The 16,168-nt window shown below is 28.3% G+C and overlaps 2 protein-coding genes across 6 annotated transcripts in view; one reads left to right on the forward strand and one right to left on the reverse strand.

Annotated features, from left to right (window-relative positions):
- The window catches only part of LOC107451175 (solute carrier family 35 member G1), a 74,723-nt gene extending 68,627 nt beyond the window's left edge, over positions 1-6,096 (forward strand). For all 4 annotated transcript variants that reach the window (XM_087169238.1, XM_087169236.1, XM_087169239.1 and 1 more), the window contains exon 2: positions 1,132-6,096. In XM_087169238.1, the coding sequence (XP_087025364.1) occupies positions 1,132-2,279 (1,148 nt within the window). In that variant the 3' untranslated portion in view covers positions 2,280-6,096. The remainder of the gene's footprint in view (positions 1-1,131) is intronic.
- Positions 1-8,445, reverse strand: part of LOC107451177 (solute carrier family 35 member G1) — a 28,854-nt gene extending 20,409 nt beyond the window's left edge. For both annotated transcript variants that reach the window (XM_087169241.1, XM_087169240.1), the window contains exon 1: positions 8,219-8,445. The gene's annotated coding sequence lies outside the window, so the exon portion shown is untranslated. The remainder of the gene's footprint in view (positions 1-8,218) is intronic.
- Positions 8,446-16,168: the final 7,723 nt, after the last annotated feature.

Genomic DNA, 16,168 nt, shown 5'->3' on the forward strand with positions numbered 1-16,168 from the left:
AAATATAATTAAATTCAGATTTGTCAAATTGATTTTTTCAATATTACATTCTGTTCTGTTAAATTTACACCTGGCATCTTCAAACGTATTTGGGAATCGTTTTTATGTCGTTGTTGATAGTCTAATGATTTCGGACAACTCTTGCAATAATTAATCAATGACATCTTTTTTGTACTTTGAAAGCTTACAGCATCTTTTGTAGTTGTTTTACAAGGTCAATTTTTAACCAAGGGGTTTTCCTGATATTAATAGTCTCAAAGTGATATTAACACTCCTAATATTAACACTCTCGACCCATTGTCTTATGTTAAGTTTTCCTCTTTTTGTCACTCCTCTGAACACGTCGGTAAAATTTTGAAATATTTTGTAGGCTATAAAAAGTAACAAAACATATTGTAGCAGAAAAAACTTTATAATCCTCCATAATATTTTATATCCATCGCTGAAAACCTGACCCAATTTTGGGTTTACGATTACTACTGTACAATTCCGCTGCCTTGTGTTTTTAAACCAATCCACAAGACAAGTAAACTCCTGGATCAGAACCTCCAAAGATATTGATTTGCTATGGGAACATAGAGGACTTTGCGACTCAACAGATTTAACGAGAATCAATCATTTAAAATAAGTTAGTTGATGGGATCAATATTATGATAGGTGTAATTTTTGACTCGTATCATACTTATATTTTTTCTTTTATTACTATTAAGCCATCTGTATTTTACACTAACTAAGTAGTATGTTGAGATGACCTGATAAATGTTTTTGAATTCTTTTCACGTATCTACCGGTAATTATACATGCTACCCGTTTATTGATTCTAAATGGAATAAGATTTCATTTAACACGGAGACAACATTACACAATGACTTGTCAAATTTAAAATGTCTTATTTTTATAAATAAAATAAGGCAAAACTATTTTAGAGAGAAATTAAACGAGAGAGGCATAATGGCTAAAAATTAAGTAAAACCAGACTTCTAGACATTGATACTGTAAAATCAGAATTCTTCTTTTTAACCCTCAGTCTTGCATTGCCCTGGCTCTACAAAAAATTCGATTTGTTTCGTAAATATGAACTTCCTTTGAATGCTTTAGTTCGATACTTATTGCTTTTAATTTATTTTTTAGGTTCATTTTCATTGGACCCCTCACAAGCTGCGAAGAATTGCATATGGGACGAATTGCCGTTGAAACTTGTAAATCCCATTATGGGAGTGAGAAATAAAAGCTCTTCGGAAACAAAAAATGATATTCCACTGAAGCAAAAACCTCCATCGAGCATCTTAGAGTTTAGTGATGAAAAAAATGTGGCACCAGTTAAGAAGAAAAAGCTTTCAAAAAATCTTCTATTAGGCCTCACCTATGGTCTGTTCTCAGGATTATTTTTTGCCGCATGTGCAGCAAGTGTGAAATATTTAGAAGAACTTGATCCTGGCCAAGTGGCATGTAATCAATACATTGCGATCGCTGTTTTCGCTTTACCTATGGTGGTAAAAAATGGTGGCAATCTTTTGGGACCCAAATCTTCCACTAAATACTGGCTTCTGCTGTGTGGATTCTTCGATGCCATCACTGTATACCTGTCTTTCATTTCCTTCAGATATTTGCCTTTGTCAGACGCTACTGTGCTGACATCTAGTGTACCTGTGTTTGTAACTATTGCTGCAAGGATTTTCCTAAAAGAAAAGTGCGGCACATTCCAAATCATAGCAATAGCTATTTCTGTTGTAGGAGTGGCATTAGTCAGCAAAGTGCCATTATTAATGGCCAACAGAACTGATGTTTATACGAAAGAAAGCGTTATAGGCTTACTAGCCTCTCTAGGATCCATACTAACTGAAAGTGGTGTTTATGTCGTCTTAAGAAAACTCCATGATGTAAACGTTTTCATTATACTTTTTAACTTTGGTATTGTGGCAACAATCATCAATGCCTTGTTAACTCTAGCATTTGGAGAGTTCACCTTAGCCTTTTGTGGAGTTCATCAATTGCTTGTTATTGCTGTTGGTGTCTTCAGTTTTTTAAGCCAACTGGCACTGACATTAGCCCTTGAATTGGAAGAGGCAGGACCTGTTTCAGTTCTTATGGCTGCTGGCGATATAATCCTAGCATTTATTTTGGACATGACGCTATTCCAAGATACACCTGACACTTATACAATAGCTGGAACAGTGCTCGTAGTATCGTCAGTCATGCTAGTTGGAATAAGGAAGTGGCTTGATAGTAACTTATACAAAAAATCTTTAAAGCTTAAGTTCATGAAAATACTATTTTAGTTAATTTATCAAAATTTCATAAGTGTCAAATTTTCAAAAATTATCATTTTTACACTTCGACAGTATGCAGACCTGAGAATATTGATCTAAAAATTTACGTTAAAATTCATATAAATGAGAAAGAAGTAAAATATTTGAACTGACAAGGGTTTGGTTGAAATAAATTACAACTTCAATTTTTCTTTTATACCTATTTGAAATTTTAACTGTCCGCAAAACAAATAACGTCGTTTCAGTTGCAAATAGGATTTTTTCTCCAGACTTTTTATTTATTAAATGATAATATAAGGTCTTAAAAAGCCTGTCTCAAAAATTGCATACTGCCGAATTATGTTCAAGTTAAAATAATAAAAAAATCATGTTTTTTTTAAATTTCCCCAGTGGTGTTTTTCTTAAACATCTAACAAAACGATCTTCATTATCTTTTTGCTTTAAATGATAAAAACAGTTAATATCATTGTTTTTTAATATTTAAACGTAGATACTCTACTTTCTTTTGTGCCAAATAAAGTCTGAGAAATTATCAAAATAAAGCAAAAACATTGTTCGAATTACTAAAGGAAAATATAGCGACATTTTACAATTCATTTTAACGCTTTTTTGTAAATATAGCATTTATTTGATTTGACAAATATTTTCAAACTTTTAAGTGTTATAAAGTTTTATCTCTAATGCTAAGAAAACAGGTTTTATTTTTATTTATGAATTCTGCACATCTAAGAAAATAGTAACATCTGTACAAAAAGTTTTAAGTCCGGTCAAGGCTATGCATTTCAAAACTTTCCATAAACAATAATTTTGCTTTTAATTCTTAAAAGAAATGCTCTTAAATTTTTCTGAAACAGCTCTAATTTTTCAATTTTTATTTACTACAGAAATGTTATAAATAATGACAACTAAAATTTACTTTTATATGATTTAGCACTGAATTTGCTATTGCAGTTTTTGTTTATCTTTAAATGATTTAACAAAGAGTTTGCTATAGTATCCGATGTTTACTTCTAAATCACATAACACTAAAAAATTTTATTGCATTTTACTTTTTACATATAACATTTATAACTCTGCATTTATCATTACAGCCATTTTTATGAATATTTATTTATTATTATAATTGATTTAACATTTCTAAAAAATTTCGTATTATGTATGCTAATCTAAATCAACCCAAGGTCAAACAACCACATTATTAGCTCATCTAATCATTGGAGTTTCTTTCATACATTTTCATTCCTGTTGACTATTGAGTCTTTTATTGAATTGTTTTGATTAACATATTTTTCGAGCTTCATATTTAAAATGAATATCATAATCATAAAGATATTCACTTCATCTTTTTTTCTTTATTTCCATGTAAAATAAACTATGAAAGACATTACAGAAAATGTATACTGCTGTATTAATATATTTGTTAATTAGTCTTATATTTTCATTTGTTTCTTTGATTTTTGAAACACATATTGTAAGACATGTATAAAACACATAACATGTGTTATTTAGTTTATAAAAATTAATTTTTCGAATGACGAATAAAAAAAAATGTAGGCTGTGAAAGAATATTTTTCTCAAGAATTCTGAAACGGCATCTTTACTTTAGGAAATAATCCTTTCTTTTTTTTTCCTTTAAGACGTCTGAAAAAAAAATTTTTGCATGAAATTTGTAAGCAGATATGTTTTGGTAAATTTCGGTAAAATTCCAAAGATATTCTGGTAAATTTTAACGTACAAATACGTAGCGTACAAATTGTGGTACTCTATATGTGCCTTAAATTGTATTTCGATTCGTAGCGAGTTTAATTATCAATCTCGCTGATATAGTAAACAAAACATGATGTCAAATAATAAAAGGATATTTTAAAAAAAGCATGTTGTAAAATGAATACATCAAAAAAGAAGAAAAAACATATAAATGTCCAAGTTATCAAAGTTTGTTTAGTTTTCATCAAATTTTGCAATTTATTGTATCAATTCATCACATCATAGCATTCTAAAAACAATTTCATTTATAATTCACTGCCAAGTAATTTATTTGAAATTTTGGAAGAAACTAATGTTTGATTTCAGAAACACTCAAGTCGTACTTTTTGGGGATATTGGTGCCGTATTGTAAATATTATCATCAATGTGTGAAATCTGTGAATGATTAGTCATTGTATAGAAAATCCAATGTTACATAAAATACCAAAGTAAGACTAAAAAATATCGAATTGAAATTTCACACATAGCCAACACGTTCTATACAGTTACTACAGGCAAAATATTAGGTAATTCTAATGTATCATAATTTGCCTAAAAAGCATTTGTTATTCTGAAAAAATGCCTGAGCAATTCAATCAAAGATTAGGCAAATTATACAATAATTATCATAATTCATGTATTGTCTAAAAATGCCAGACATTCAATACTGTGAAGAATTTCCATAGAATGTCAACATTTCATACATGTCAGCATAAACTTATTATTAATGAGATAGTTAAATTATCAAAAAGTTAATCTTTAAAGTATATCTCAATTATAGTATATCTTAACAGAAGAAAGACAACTCGTTTTCAATACGTTACGAGTAAAAATCTTTTTAAAACACTTATTTGTTGCATAATCAGTGAAAACGAGAGAGATTGCGAAATCTAATGTTGAAAGAAAAAGAAGCACTTAAAATTGCAAATTAAATATTAAAAAAATATTAACGGCAATCAAAACAAAAAATTCGCTACTTAAAAACTTGTTTATCGTAAAAATCTATCAGCATTTGCCTGATCTAGAAATAAATTTTCTCTAGACATTTCTCCCTTAACACCCATGTGTGCTCAAGCTTTTAAAAAAATTTAAATATTAAAATATTACACTTTCTTCGGAAACATAACTGTAGAGAATTCTGAAGCTCCGGAAGGAACAAAGGGGACGGGGCTGAAAGATCAACTAAGAACACATCTCATTGACACACTGGGTGTTCCGTAAAGGCCGTCCTTAATCTGTAATTTTAGATTTCTTATTATAAATGAAAGCAGACAAGTATATACATGAGGATCGCTTATTAATATCTAATCAAGGAAAAAACGAAAACGCTATCAAAATCTCGCAAACTACAGGAAAAGAAGGCAAATGTAATGAATATCAAATCATGTGTAATTAGGGTTTTTGGTTTTAATTGGCAAATTAGTATTAATTGAAAGTGTTTCTGATAATTGTCTTTCAATCCCGCTGTGTTTAATCAATTAAACCTATCTTATTCCTTACGCATTCCCTTTCGCTTATTCCTTACGCATTCCCCCCCCCCCCCAGATTTCGGTAGTGTTTTTGTTTTTTCTACGCTTAAATATTATTTTACGACACCGATCTGTGAGCTTTTTATTTGTTTTTACTTTTGATAAGGAGTGTAAAATACATATTAAAGTCGGTCTTTGTGGAACACCCTGTATATGTTATAAGCAAAGCTAAACAACGCGATAAGAGTACAAATAATGTCACAAAGTACAGACCGATTACTCCTGTTTCATAATGAAGAATATTCTTCATTGAAAAAACAGAGAATGAAAAAGGGATACACAGATATGCAGAAAAAATTAGAAACAAGTTACTACAATGGAAAAGGAATTGAACAACAGGATAGGGAAACAAGATTAGACCAAATATTAAAGCAAAATAGAAATTTCAAAAAGAATAGTGTGTGTGGGGCATGCATAATATACTTGGAAAAAATAAAAGAATTTTACAAACAATTAACAAGAATTATTGGAATATTTCAAAATATAAACAGCATGAAAAGAGCGAAAAGCATGTTTCTACTCTTTTCAGGTTGTTTAGCTTTATTTATATTTAGCATGCATCACAAACATATGAAGCAATTTTAAACTAAAGGGCCCAAAAAGTACAACTTAGTCACTTTAACACAAATTCTGAAATCAAATAATCATTAGTGTTTCTATGTTCCTATTTCCTCTCTGTTTTCTAACTATGCTTTTTTTGTTAGAAATAATCATTTGTATAATCTTAGAATTTTACTGAATATAATAATTTCTATTTTTCTTCAGTTTGTACTGCATTTTAGACGTGAGAAATCTTATGAAGATTACTTACGTTCAACTATGTTTATCTGTAAATATGTATACGATTTATTTTAGAAATTATCTATAATAATTACATGTGAATATTTAATAATAATGTTTTTAATAAATTTTGAAAAAAATTCTGCTTTATCTGATTTTTTACATTAAAATCTGAAGTTTGATGAATAAAAATCATAAATGACGATATAAATGTCTTAATAAATATTGAACTTAAGAAAAAAATTGAGAAACGAAAAACGTGGGGCGCATGAAATACATAACAGTACATATACACATTTTCTTACTCATACACATGCACAGCCACATATACATCCACATACATATGCATATACAAAAGCATATTCCACATCCACATTCAGATACAATTACAATTACTGATATACATACACATATTCTCAAGAGAACACATACACACACTAATATAACATTACTGTTATGTATTTCATGCGCCCCACGTTTTTCGTTTTTCAATTTTTTTCTTAATTATTATTCTCCACTACTAAAACGTGGTTTTTAAAAATATTACTTTTTATTTTGAATTTTTTTTAAATTAGAACCAATCAGAAATTGAAATTCTTTCAACAATCTTCAAGCGTTTTTTTATTAATTAGAACCAATCAGAAATTGAAACTCTTTCAACAATCTTCAAACATTTTTTTTTTCATTAGAGCCAATCAGAAATTGAAGCTCTTTTAACAATCCTCATTTTTTTTAAATTTATGTAAAAAGGCAAGATGCATCGTAAGCTAATTAAAAAAATCGGCATTTTGCAACTTTTTCAAAACTCCAAGCTAACTGAAAGTGTTTCCTCCAGTATTCTCTGCTTAGCCTGATATTTTTCAGACTCGTCATAATCAGCCCGTAAGCCTTAAAGCGAATCAAAAATTGTTCGAAGTTTCAGCCTGAATTTGAATTACCTTATTACAATGAGTTTTGTAATGCTAATACAATGAGCCATGTAAGTCTCTATTAAGTAAAACTCGATTGAGAAATGTAGTAAATCAAATTCATTAAGCAAGGCTGATTGGATACTTATACAGTTAAAAATTTCGGATAATTCCATGCATTTTCTAATTAGTATAAAAATATTCAGGCTCATTGTTAACATAATGGCATAAATCAGGCTGATTGAGCAACGAATGGTATATTTACTTGCTATTTTAAATGTATCAGGGCTTATTACAATAAGCCTTGAGAGTATCAGGCTGATTGGAAAATGTTAGAGACATTTCTAATTGGCATGGCGCATTGTAAAATGATGGCTATGATTTGGTAAGATCAGGATTTGCCAAAGAGCTCGAGTTTGCAAAGAGCCAGAACTACGACAGATATTTGAATGTATATTTTTTTATATTTATAATACTTATAATACCATATGGAAGCCAACGAGAATCAGTTGGAAAAAAAATACGCTGATCAAATTTTAGTCATTTAAACACTTAACAACATAAATTCTATTTTACTGGATGAACAGGCAATTGCTTGAAAAACAATTAGGGAAACAGTGTGACTGTTGTTATAGATAAAATTCATAAAGAAGAAAAAAAAATAATTATTCTACCCGTTTACATTCCCATTTTTTTTCAATTTGTTAAACGAGGACTCTTTTCATCATAGTTATGAGTAATATCTTCACACCTCAAGTAATTTTCATGACGAAAATTGTCGCCATGCCAATTGCAGTAGTAATTCGTGTATGGCGAAATATTTCGTCAAACCTAGTGAACAGGTTAATAATATAGCACAAAAAAAAATTAACGAGTTTGCCGAAGATAAGTTATTTGCTAAATATTTTGAAGAAAGAAAAGGAAATATAAAAGGAATCAATTTTCACATTTTTATGAATGCTACGTAATAAAAAGGTTCACATACCTAATGAATATTTATCTTCCATAGCATCAAGTCCAAAGCATTAAATTAAACAAGTGTCCAGTAATAATTTAATTTAAACTAAAAGTTTACTGTTATGCTTAATCAAAAGATGCAGTAAGAGTTATTACCGCTCCGGAACTAAACAAAGTAATACAAGAAATTCTGAAAATGCAATAACCGAGATATAAGCCTTTCGTCGATTGAGTTTAAACAGCTGTTAAACATGCAAAGGGTAATCCCTTTCCTTAATTTTTGTTTACATTAGGAAAGAAATAATTGAAATAAATGTAATAAGAATCACGAATATTTAATCTAATATTTAAATCTCTGAAGGTGTTCAAATAATAGGAAAATTTTCAAATTTTGCTTCTCATTTATCTGGAGGTGAATAATAAGTAATCGATTAGTTGTATACATGGTGTTCTCACAACAATATTCGTATTTTTTTCATAAACGAATAAATGAATATTTCAGAATTTTTTACATTAAACTGTAAGCATTTTCGTGAATCATAAATAATAAAAGGAGAATAATAAGAAACATTCATCATTTCATAATCGATAATTTTTATCTCTTAGATATTTAGTTTCCATATGTTTAGCATTTTATCATCAATTAGTTGTACATCATGTTCTCCCTAACGTGCTCTTTTTTTTTTCTTTTAGACTAAAAGAATAAATGAATATATGATGCTCTCTTAATACTGTTCTTAATCTTTTTTGTTTTTCTAAATAAATGAATATTTAACAAATAAATGAATATTTTAGAACTTTTTACATTAAATTATATGTATTTTTATGTATCATAATAAAAAATGAAAGGAAAATAATAAGAAACTTTTACTAATTTATAATCGATAATTTATTAACTCAGAGATATTTATTTATTTCAATATGTTTTGCATTTTTGTCACAGAATAGATAAACAATGAGCAAAAGAAAAAGAAAAAAAAACACTTTGAATAACTATTGATTTAATTATTGGATCTTCACGTTCTAGGACTCCTCAATCATAATGGCTTGAGGGGGTGACCTCAAATAAGCTAATTAATAAATGCGCAGACGATATTTTAAGATACGTAATAAGACTTAAAAACGTACTTTCGCTGAATAAGCATGCCCTGCTTTTTCGGTGGATTTAGATTTCTCAAAACCAAAATATAGAGGGTAGCCACAATCTGGGAAATTTGGTCCCAACGGAAATTTGGTCTCCTGACGGAGCTATATGGTCAGGAGAGCGCGCCAAAGTTTCGACCCTTAATTTCACTTTTTGCGTATTTGGCTATATCTCGAGAACATTAAAAGCTAATTGAAAAAAGTTTGCTCCCAATTATAAAACCAGTTTATTCAAAGATAATTACAAGCAAAAATTAATTTTTAGTAAATATTTACTATTTTTTATAATTTTATTAAATAAAGGTAGAAAAAATTTTGAACCATAGTTAGAAGTGCAAAAATTGTTGCATCATTTTAAAGCATATAATTTTCTATGGCAAAATAGACAATGTGAGCAAAATCGGTCGAATTATTCCTGAGAAATCGAATTTTAAGTATCTTACTTTTTTGAAATTCCATTTCTCAGGAACTATTCGACCGATTTTGCTCACATTTTGTACATCACCATTATATTCTTTAAAATGATGAAAACAATTATATTCCTTACAATTCAAAATTTCTCCGACCATTGTTAAATAAAATGATAAAAAAAATAACAAATATTTAATAAAGGTTATTTTTTGCATGAAATTATATGTTTGGCTAAACGATTTTTATAATTGTCTGCAAAATTTTTTCAATTCGATTAAAAATCTTGAGATATAGCTATATAGCTAAGTACACAAAAAACAAAATTAACTTTAAAGAGTCCACACTTTAGAGCTCTTCCCAGACCAAACTATTATGACCATATTTCTCAAATTGAGGGTGCCCCCCATATATTTTCTGTCAAAAATCCGAATCCGTCGGAAAAAAAGGTATGTTTATTCAGAGAAGGTTAGTTTTTGTGTCTGTTTCCGCAACTTAAAATATCGTTTGCACTTAGTAATTAGCATATTTAAGGTCACCCCATCGAGCCATTAAGAATGATTACTGGAACGTGAAAATCCGATCATTAGATCAAAAATTATTCAGGATGGACCGTTTTTCTTTTCTTTACGCACTGTACATGGATTAATGATAGCAACAATAAATATAATTATCCCTGAGTTTTTTGTCAGTCTCTTGGGCATAAAATTGTAAAATAACTCTTATTTCTGAGATAACTTATACTTGTTGATCTGAAAAAATTGTCATTTGATAAGTTTCCTTTTCTTGTCTGAGATGAACTCGAGAAATCTAATCGCCTAATCTCATCAGAAGTACATATTCGGTATTACAGATAATCTAAGTTAACATTGAGATTCCTAGTATAATTAAAATATTTTACTTATAAATAAAAACGTTTATGTCTTTTAGTTTATATTTTATGGCATGTAACCAAGAATATTGCATTTTGGGTGATGACTTAATGACAATTTTTGATTATGCGTTGATCAGGATGGTAATCATGACTATGGTGACAAAAAAACCTTTACAATGTCTGTACTGACGTCACAATATCAGTAGAAGAGGTTAAGATAAAAGAACTAGTTTGTGCCGATTATGAGACACTCAGAAATAATGCTGTTGATAAATATTTCAGCTAATTGCTAGGAGCATGCTTTCAATTGTTTGGGTTAGGGCTAAAGAAGAACAGTATATTGAACATTGTCGAATCATTTGAGTTTGTCCGGTAAAAAAAGAAATTAAATTTTAAAAAAAATTTATGGTGATTTTTTTAAAGTTTCATTGTAATTAATGGCAATTTAATTCATAATACTAAGAGAATTAATAATAATATCATTAATCATAACTGTAAAAAAATTATACTTTTTCAAACATTCTTTCCTAAAAATTATTAAAAACACTATATTCAAAATTTTCCGTTTGCGTTTGATATTTGTGACACAGAAAACATTCTTTTTTCTTTTAATTTTCCTTACTATTTAGAAGAATAAGTTAGACTTACCACATTAAAAAAAAGTTGTGCAGACATATATTGTAAAATGCTCTACAGTTTAAATTATACACCGAAGAGCCATTGCATTATGACCACCCTGCTAATAACATGTAGGACCACCTTTAGCCCTCAAAACTGCTAGCACCCGCCGCGGCATTGATTCCACAAGGTGCTGATAGGTAGTCTGATGTATCTGGTACCAAGCGCTCACCAACTGGTACTGCAATTCCCTCACATTGCGAGGGGGTAGAGTGAAAGTAGGATCACAAATGCTCTATTGGATTAAGGTCAGGTGAATTTGGGGGCCAAGACATGCCTTAAAAGTCACTGGAATGTTCCTCGAACCAACCCATGACGATTCAACCTGGTGTATGACATGGTGTTAACCTGGTGTTATGACATAGTGTATTATCCTGTTGGTAAACATCATCCCCTGCAGGAAAAACTGTTGCCATGAATGGGTGAACCTGGTCGGCAACTATGTTCAAGTAGCTTACAGACGTCAGGGATTGTTCTATGAGGATTATGGGTCCTAAAGTGCCCCATGAAAACATTGTTCCTGGGCGAGAAACCATGAAAACCTGGGCGAGACCATTGTTATAGATGGAGGCATGGAGGGTGGTCATAATCTAACGGCTCTTCGGTGTATATATGTATACACGCACACGCATATATATATCCTTAAAAAGTGTTCAAGTTAACCCACTTGACGGTACAGTTAGAATCTTCAATTAAAAAAGTATACAATATGAGTATGACAAATTAATATTTAAATAAGGAATAAACAAAAAGTTTTACGAAATCTATTTAATGACTTGTGAAAAGGAGGGCAGCAAAATCTGATTGCCGTAGGAAAGAGAAATGATTGAAAGGCAAGCATTAGAAACAGCGCCAAATTACTTCAGGCAATCTAACGAATTTTCATGTTCTCCCTATAGATTCTACTAATTTCAATAATGTTTACGGGACAGCTAATCTGTGTGCTTATTTAGACTTCATTTTTGACAAAGATTCAAAAATTTGAATCAAGGATGGTCATTACAGAACATGCTGCACATATTATTCTTCCTATGTTTTGACTCAAATACAGTGACCACCACTAATGAAATCACCGGATTATAAAATCAACAACTTTTTAAAATTAAATCTGCAGGAACGAAAACATTGCAATATCAAAACATCATAAAACCATTCCTTAAAAAAATCAATATCACCGTTTTGTAAACTCAAATTTTTATTAGCACATTGTTTAAAAATGAATAACTCTTTTTCTTTTACAAATAACTAGAATTTTTTATTTTCTGAAGTTTCAAAAGATATGTAGCATATAAATAACAAATTTCCTTCAGCCGTCTACGATCAAAAAGAACAAAGTTCCATGTATGGATAACAATTCTTATGGAAATTGAATGATGAGCATTAAAATAATTATAGGGGGGAGGGTAAGGAGGCCAGGTGAATACTGTTTATGGAAGAAGTTAGGGATTGCCTATCTTCATTTTATGTCAATCATCACTAACTATATCATTATTAAGTTACTATATTGTCAATAGATGTCTGAAGAATACTTGACATTTTAAAATGAACTTTACAACGAAGAAGAAATACTGAAAGATACAAAAACCTTTACATTTTTTTAAAACATGTTGAATCTGTTGACTTGAAATTTTGTTAATCAAGCAAATAATGAAAAATTAAAAACTATAGCTTATATTTAATTAAAATGTCAAATTTAAATTCAGCTAAAAATATATGCATAAATGTAGTAATCAATTTAGCTTTTTACGTTTTAAAAATTAAATTTTAAGCTTTTAATTTTTTCCTAAGTGTAGACTTTTTGTTTAATAAAATCAGCCTCGTCAAAAAATATAATGTTATCGGAATGAATGCGATTTTAAAATGCGGCAGGCAGTGTAGCAAGAAAATATATGTTGTCATAGCTAAAGTAAAGTAATGAATTTAAATAATACGAAATAAGGCAAACTAATCCCAAACACCATTTTATTACAATAAGATATGTGAAGGTTTTTGTTATATTATATTTATTACAATAATGTAAATATAATAATCACAAATAATTACATAATGGAATATACATTATGTATTAAATTGTGATACCAGCAAATTGTAAGTATGTGCTAAGGATTTATGATCTACTTTGAAAAATTTGGAGACAATACCACAAATCTAGGGCTGAAGTACGTTCACTGCATTTAAAGTAAAACCCTATTTTTTGTTAATTCTGCAGTACCATTTCTTGCATCTGCTGAGGAACATTTAGTGTTTCCCTACTTAAAATTTTACCTTTACAGTGCTGCAGATGACTCAAAACCACATCTCAGCTAATGATCTTTTTTAATAATTTAAATCTGCAAATTATTGCATAAAATATTATCTACAATACTTGATAATAAAATCTACAACACTAGACCATTAATGATTTAATTTGAAAAGGAGGCAATAATATACTTTATAAATTATATATATAAGTATATTAGCTTACTAGTACATGAAATATTACTACTTTAACTATTTTTATTTCTTCACAAAATTAGAACCTCATTAAGTTTTTAGCGTCTTTATGTACTCAGGGTTTATATGTATCAGGGTTTATACACTCAAGGAATCTCTGCAATTACAGTTTAAAACAGAAAAAAGTATGAATTCTCTTAAATATCTAATACAAATTATAAAACAAAAATGCAAAACTCTGTGGTACCACAAAATATAATCAGACTTCTAGTTCTTTTTTACAAAATTTTTCAGGTCTGTCATTCTTCAAATAATTAAGCTAGATTTTGATGGTATAGAAAATCACATGTTATAATACTGAAGAAATTCATTTGAAGTGAAAAAAAATATTTTGTGCAGATAAATTATTGAATGGATTATAATTGCTTTTCTGTCATGATTTAAAATACTATTAAAAAATATGACACAATGGGGGGGGGGAACATTTCGTGCAAACAAGTTATTGAATGGATTACCATTGTTTTTCATTTGTAATTTTAAAAAAAATCATAAAAATGTGGCACAAGGGAGAATATTAAATGCAAACGAAAACTTTGAAACTAACAACAATCAAATTAAAGTTGTTAAAAACAGAATCTTGTAAACAAACATGTCTTGCACTTCATCGCAAATAGATGATGGGTGATATTAAAAAATCTTTTGAACTTTAATAATAAAAATATAGTTAAAAAAGATATAAAACAAGCATTGAAACTTAGATCTTCTAATACGTTAAAAAAACTGGAATATACTTAAAAACATTTGAACATGTCACTCAAGAATTAAAGTTGTTAAAAACAGAATCTTGTAAACAAACATGTCTTGCACTTCATCACAAATAGATGATGGGTGATATTAAAAAATCTTTTGAACTTTAATAATAAAAATATAGTTAAAAAAGATATAAAACAAGCATTGAAACTTAGATCTTCTAATACGTTAAAAAAAACTGGAATATACTTAAAAACATTTGAACATGTCACTCAAGATAAAAATAACCTTTTTTTTAATACAAATGAAATGAAAAAAACATTTGACAAAAAAAAATCAAACTTTCACACTATCAACAATTTTTGCTTATCAAGGCAAATTTCATTAAAACTCAATAAATATTTAAACAGTATAAATTACTATAAATCTAATTAATAAATGCTTTGCTAAAGTTTAATAAAAATCAATAGATCCAAATTCTATTAAGGAGAGTAATAGATTTTTTTTTTTTTTTTTTTTTTTTTTTTTACGATTCATTAAAAGAGAAATTAATTAAAAATATAAATTCAAGATTTACATTTATTAAGAAATATAATTAGATCAAATATATCTCTGACACACATATTAAACTAAAATAATAACATGATATTAATATTAAGGTGTAGATTTAACATTTCAATTTTGTGTACATGAATTATTATTTTTCTCTCCATTCATATATATTTTATTTACTAAAATATAATATTGAAATAGATTGAATGCATTATTAGTTGAGGAATGTAAACCATTACACTGATATTTTTTTTAAATAATATATGTTAAATAAATGAAGGTTTTAAGATTTGAATGAAAATCAAGAAGTTGAAATGATCAAAATATTTTAAATAGGTGTATTTAAGAGCATAAGGGTAAAGTAAAGTAACTTATTGAGACTTATCATTAATAAAAAAAAGTTCAAATTAAAAAAAGAACACTGATTTTATTAAAAAATAAAATCCCTCCTTTAAAACTTTTATTTATTAAAATAATTTTAATTATTTTTGCAAACTTTTAATAAAGTTGTTTCAATTTTTTTTTTTAATGTAAGACTTACACGGTAGAATTTTTAAAAATCTCAAAAATAAAAATATTCAAAATATATAGTTATAGAACAGTTCTTTTTTTAATAAATTAAAAGATAACTTCAGGGTTCATACAGAGATCAGAAGAAAAAATCCAAGGAGTATCCAAGGAGTTCAAAATTTCAAGGACTTATCAAAAATTAAAAAACTTTGCATAAAAGATAACTAGACAGTTTTTTTTACAATTAAAAAGCAGTTATTATAAAGAACTCACAAAAAAGTATAGTTTGCATATTTTTTACTAACCCTTTTGAAATAAATTTTGACTTTGTCAAACTTCATCAAGAAAAATAAAGTTATCACTTTTACACATAAATACGCTTTCCAGTTTCAAATATTTCAATAAATCTTGTACAGATGTTAAAGATTAACATAAAAACCTACCAATCTTATAGCTTTAAATTTGAACACATAAGAAAATCTAAGGCATTTTATACAAAAAAAAAAAAAAAAATCATAGTAAATTATTATTTAAGTTTGCTTGTAGCATACAAAATTAAATTTATTTGCTGTTATTTTTTTCTTCTAATTCTTGCAATTCAATTTTTTCTCATTTAAAGTTTTTCGTAAC

The sequence above is a fragment of the Parasteatoda tepidariorum genome, chromosome 8, assembly GCF_982258835.1.
Source record: "Parasteatoda tepidariorum strain Cologne lab strain chromosome 8, Ptep-v5.0, whole genome shotgun sequence".
Lineage (NCBI taxonomy): Eukaryota > Metazoa > Arthropoda > Arachnida > Araneae > Theridiidae > Parasteatoda > Parasteatoda tepidariorum.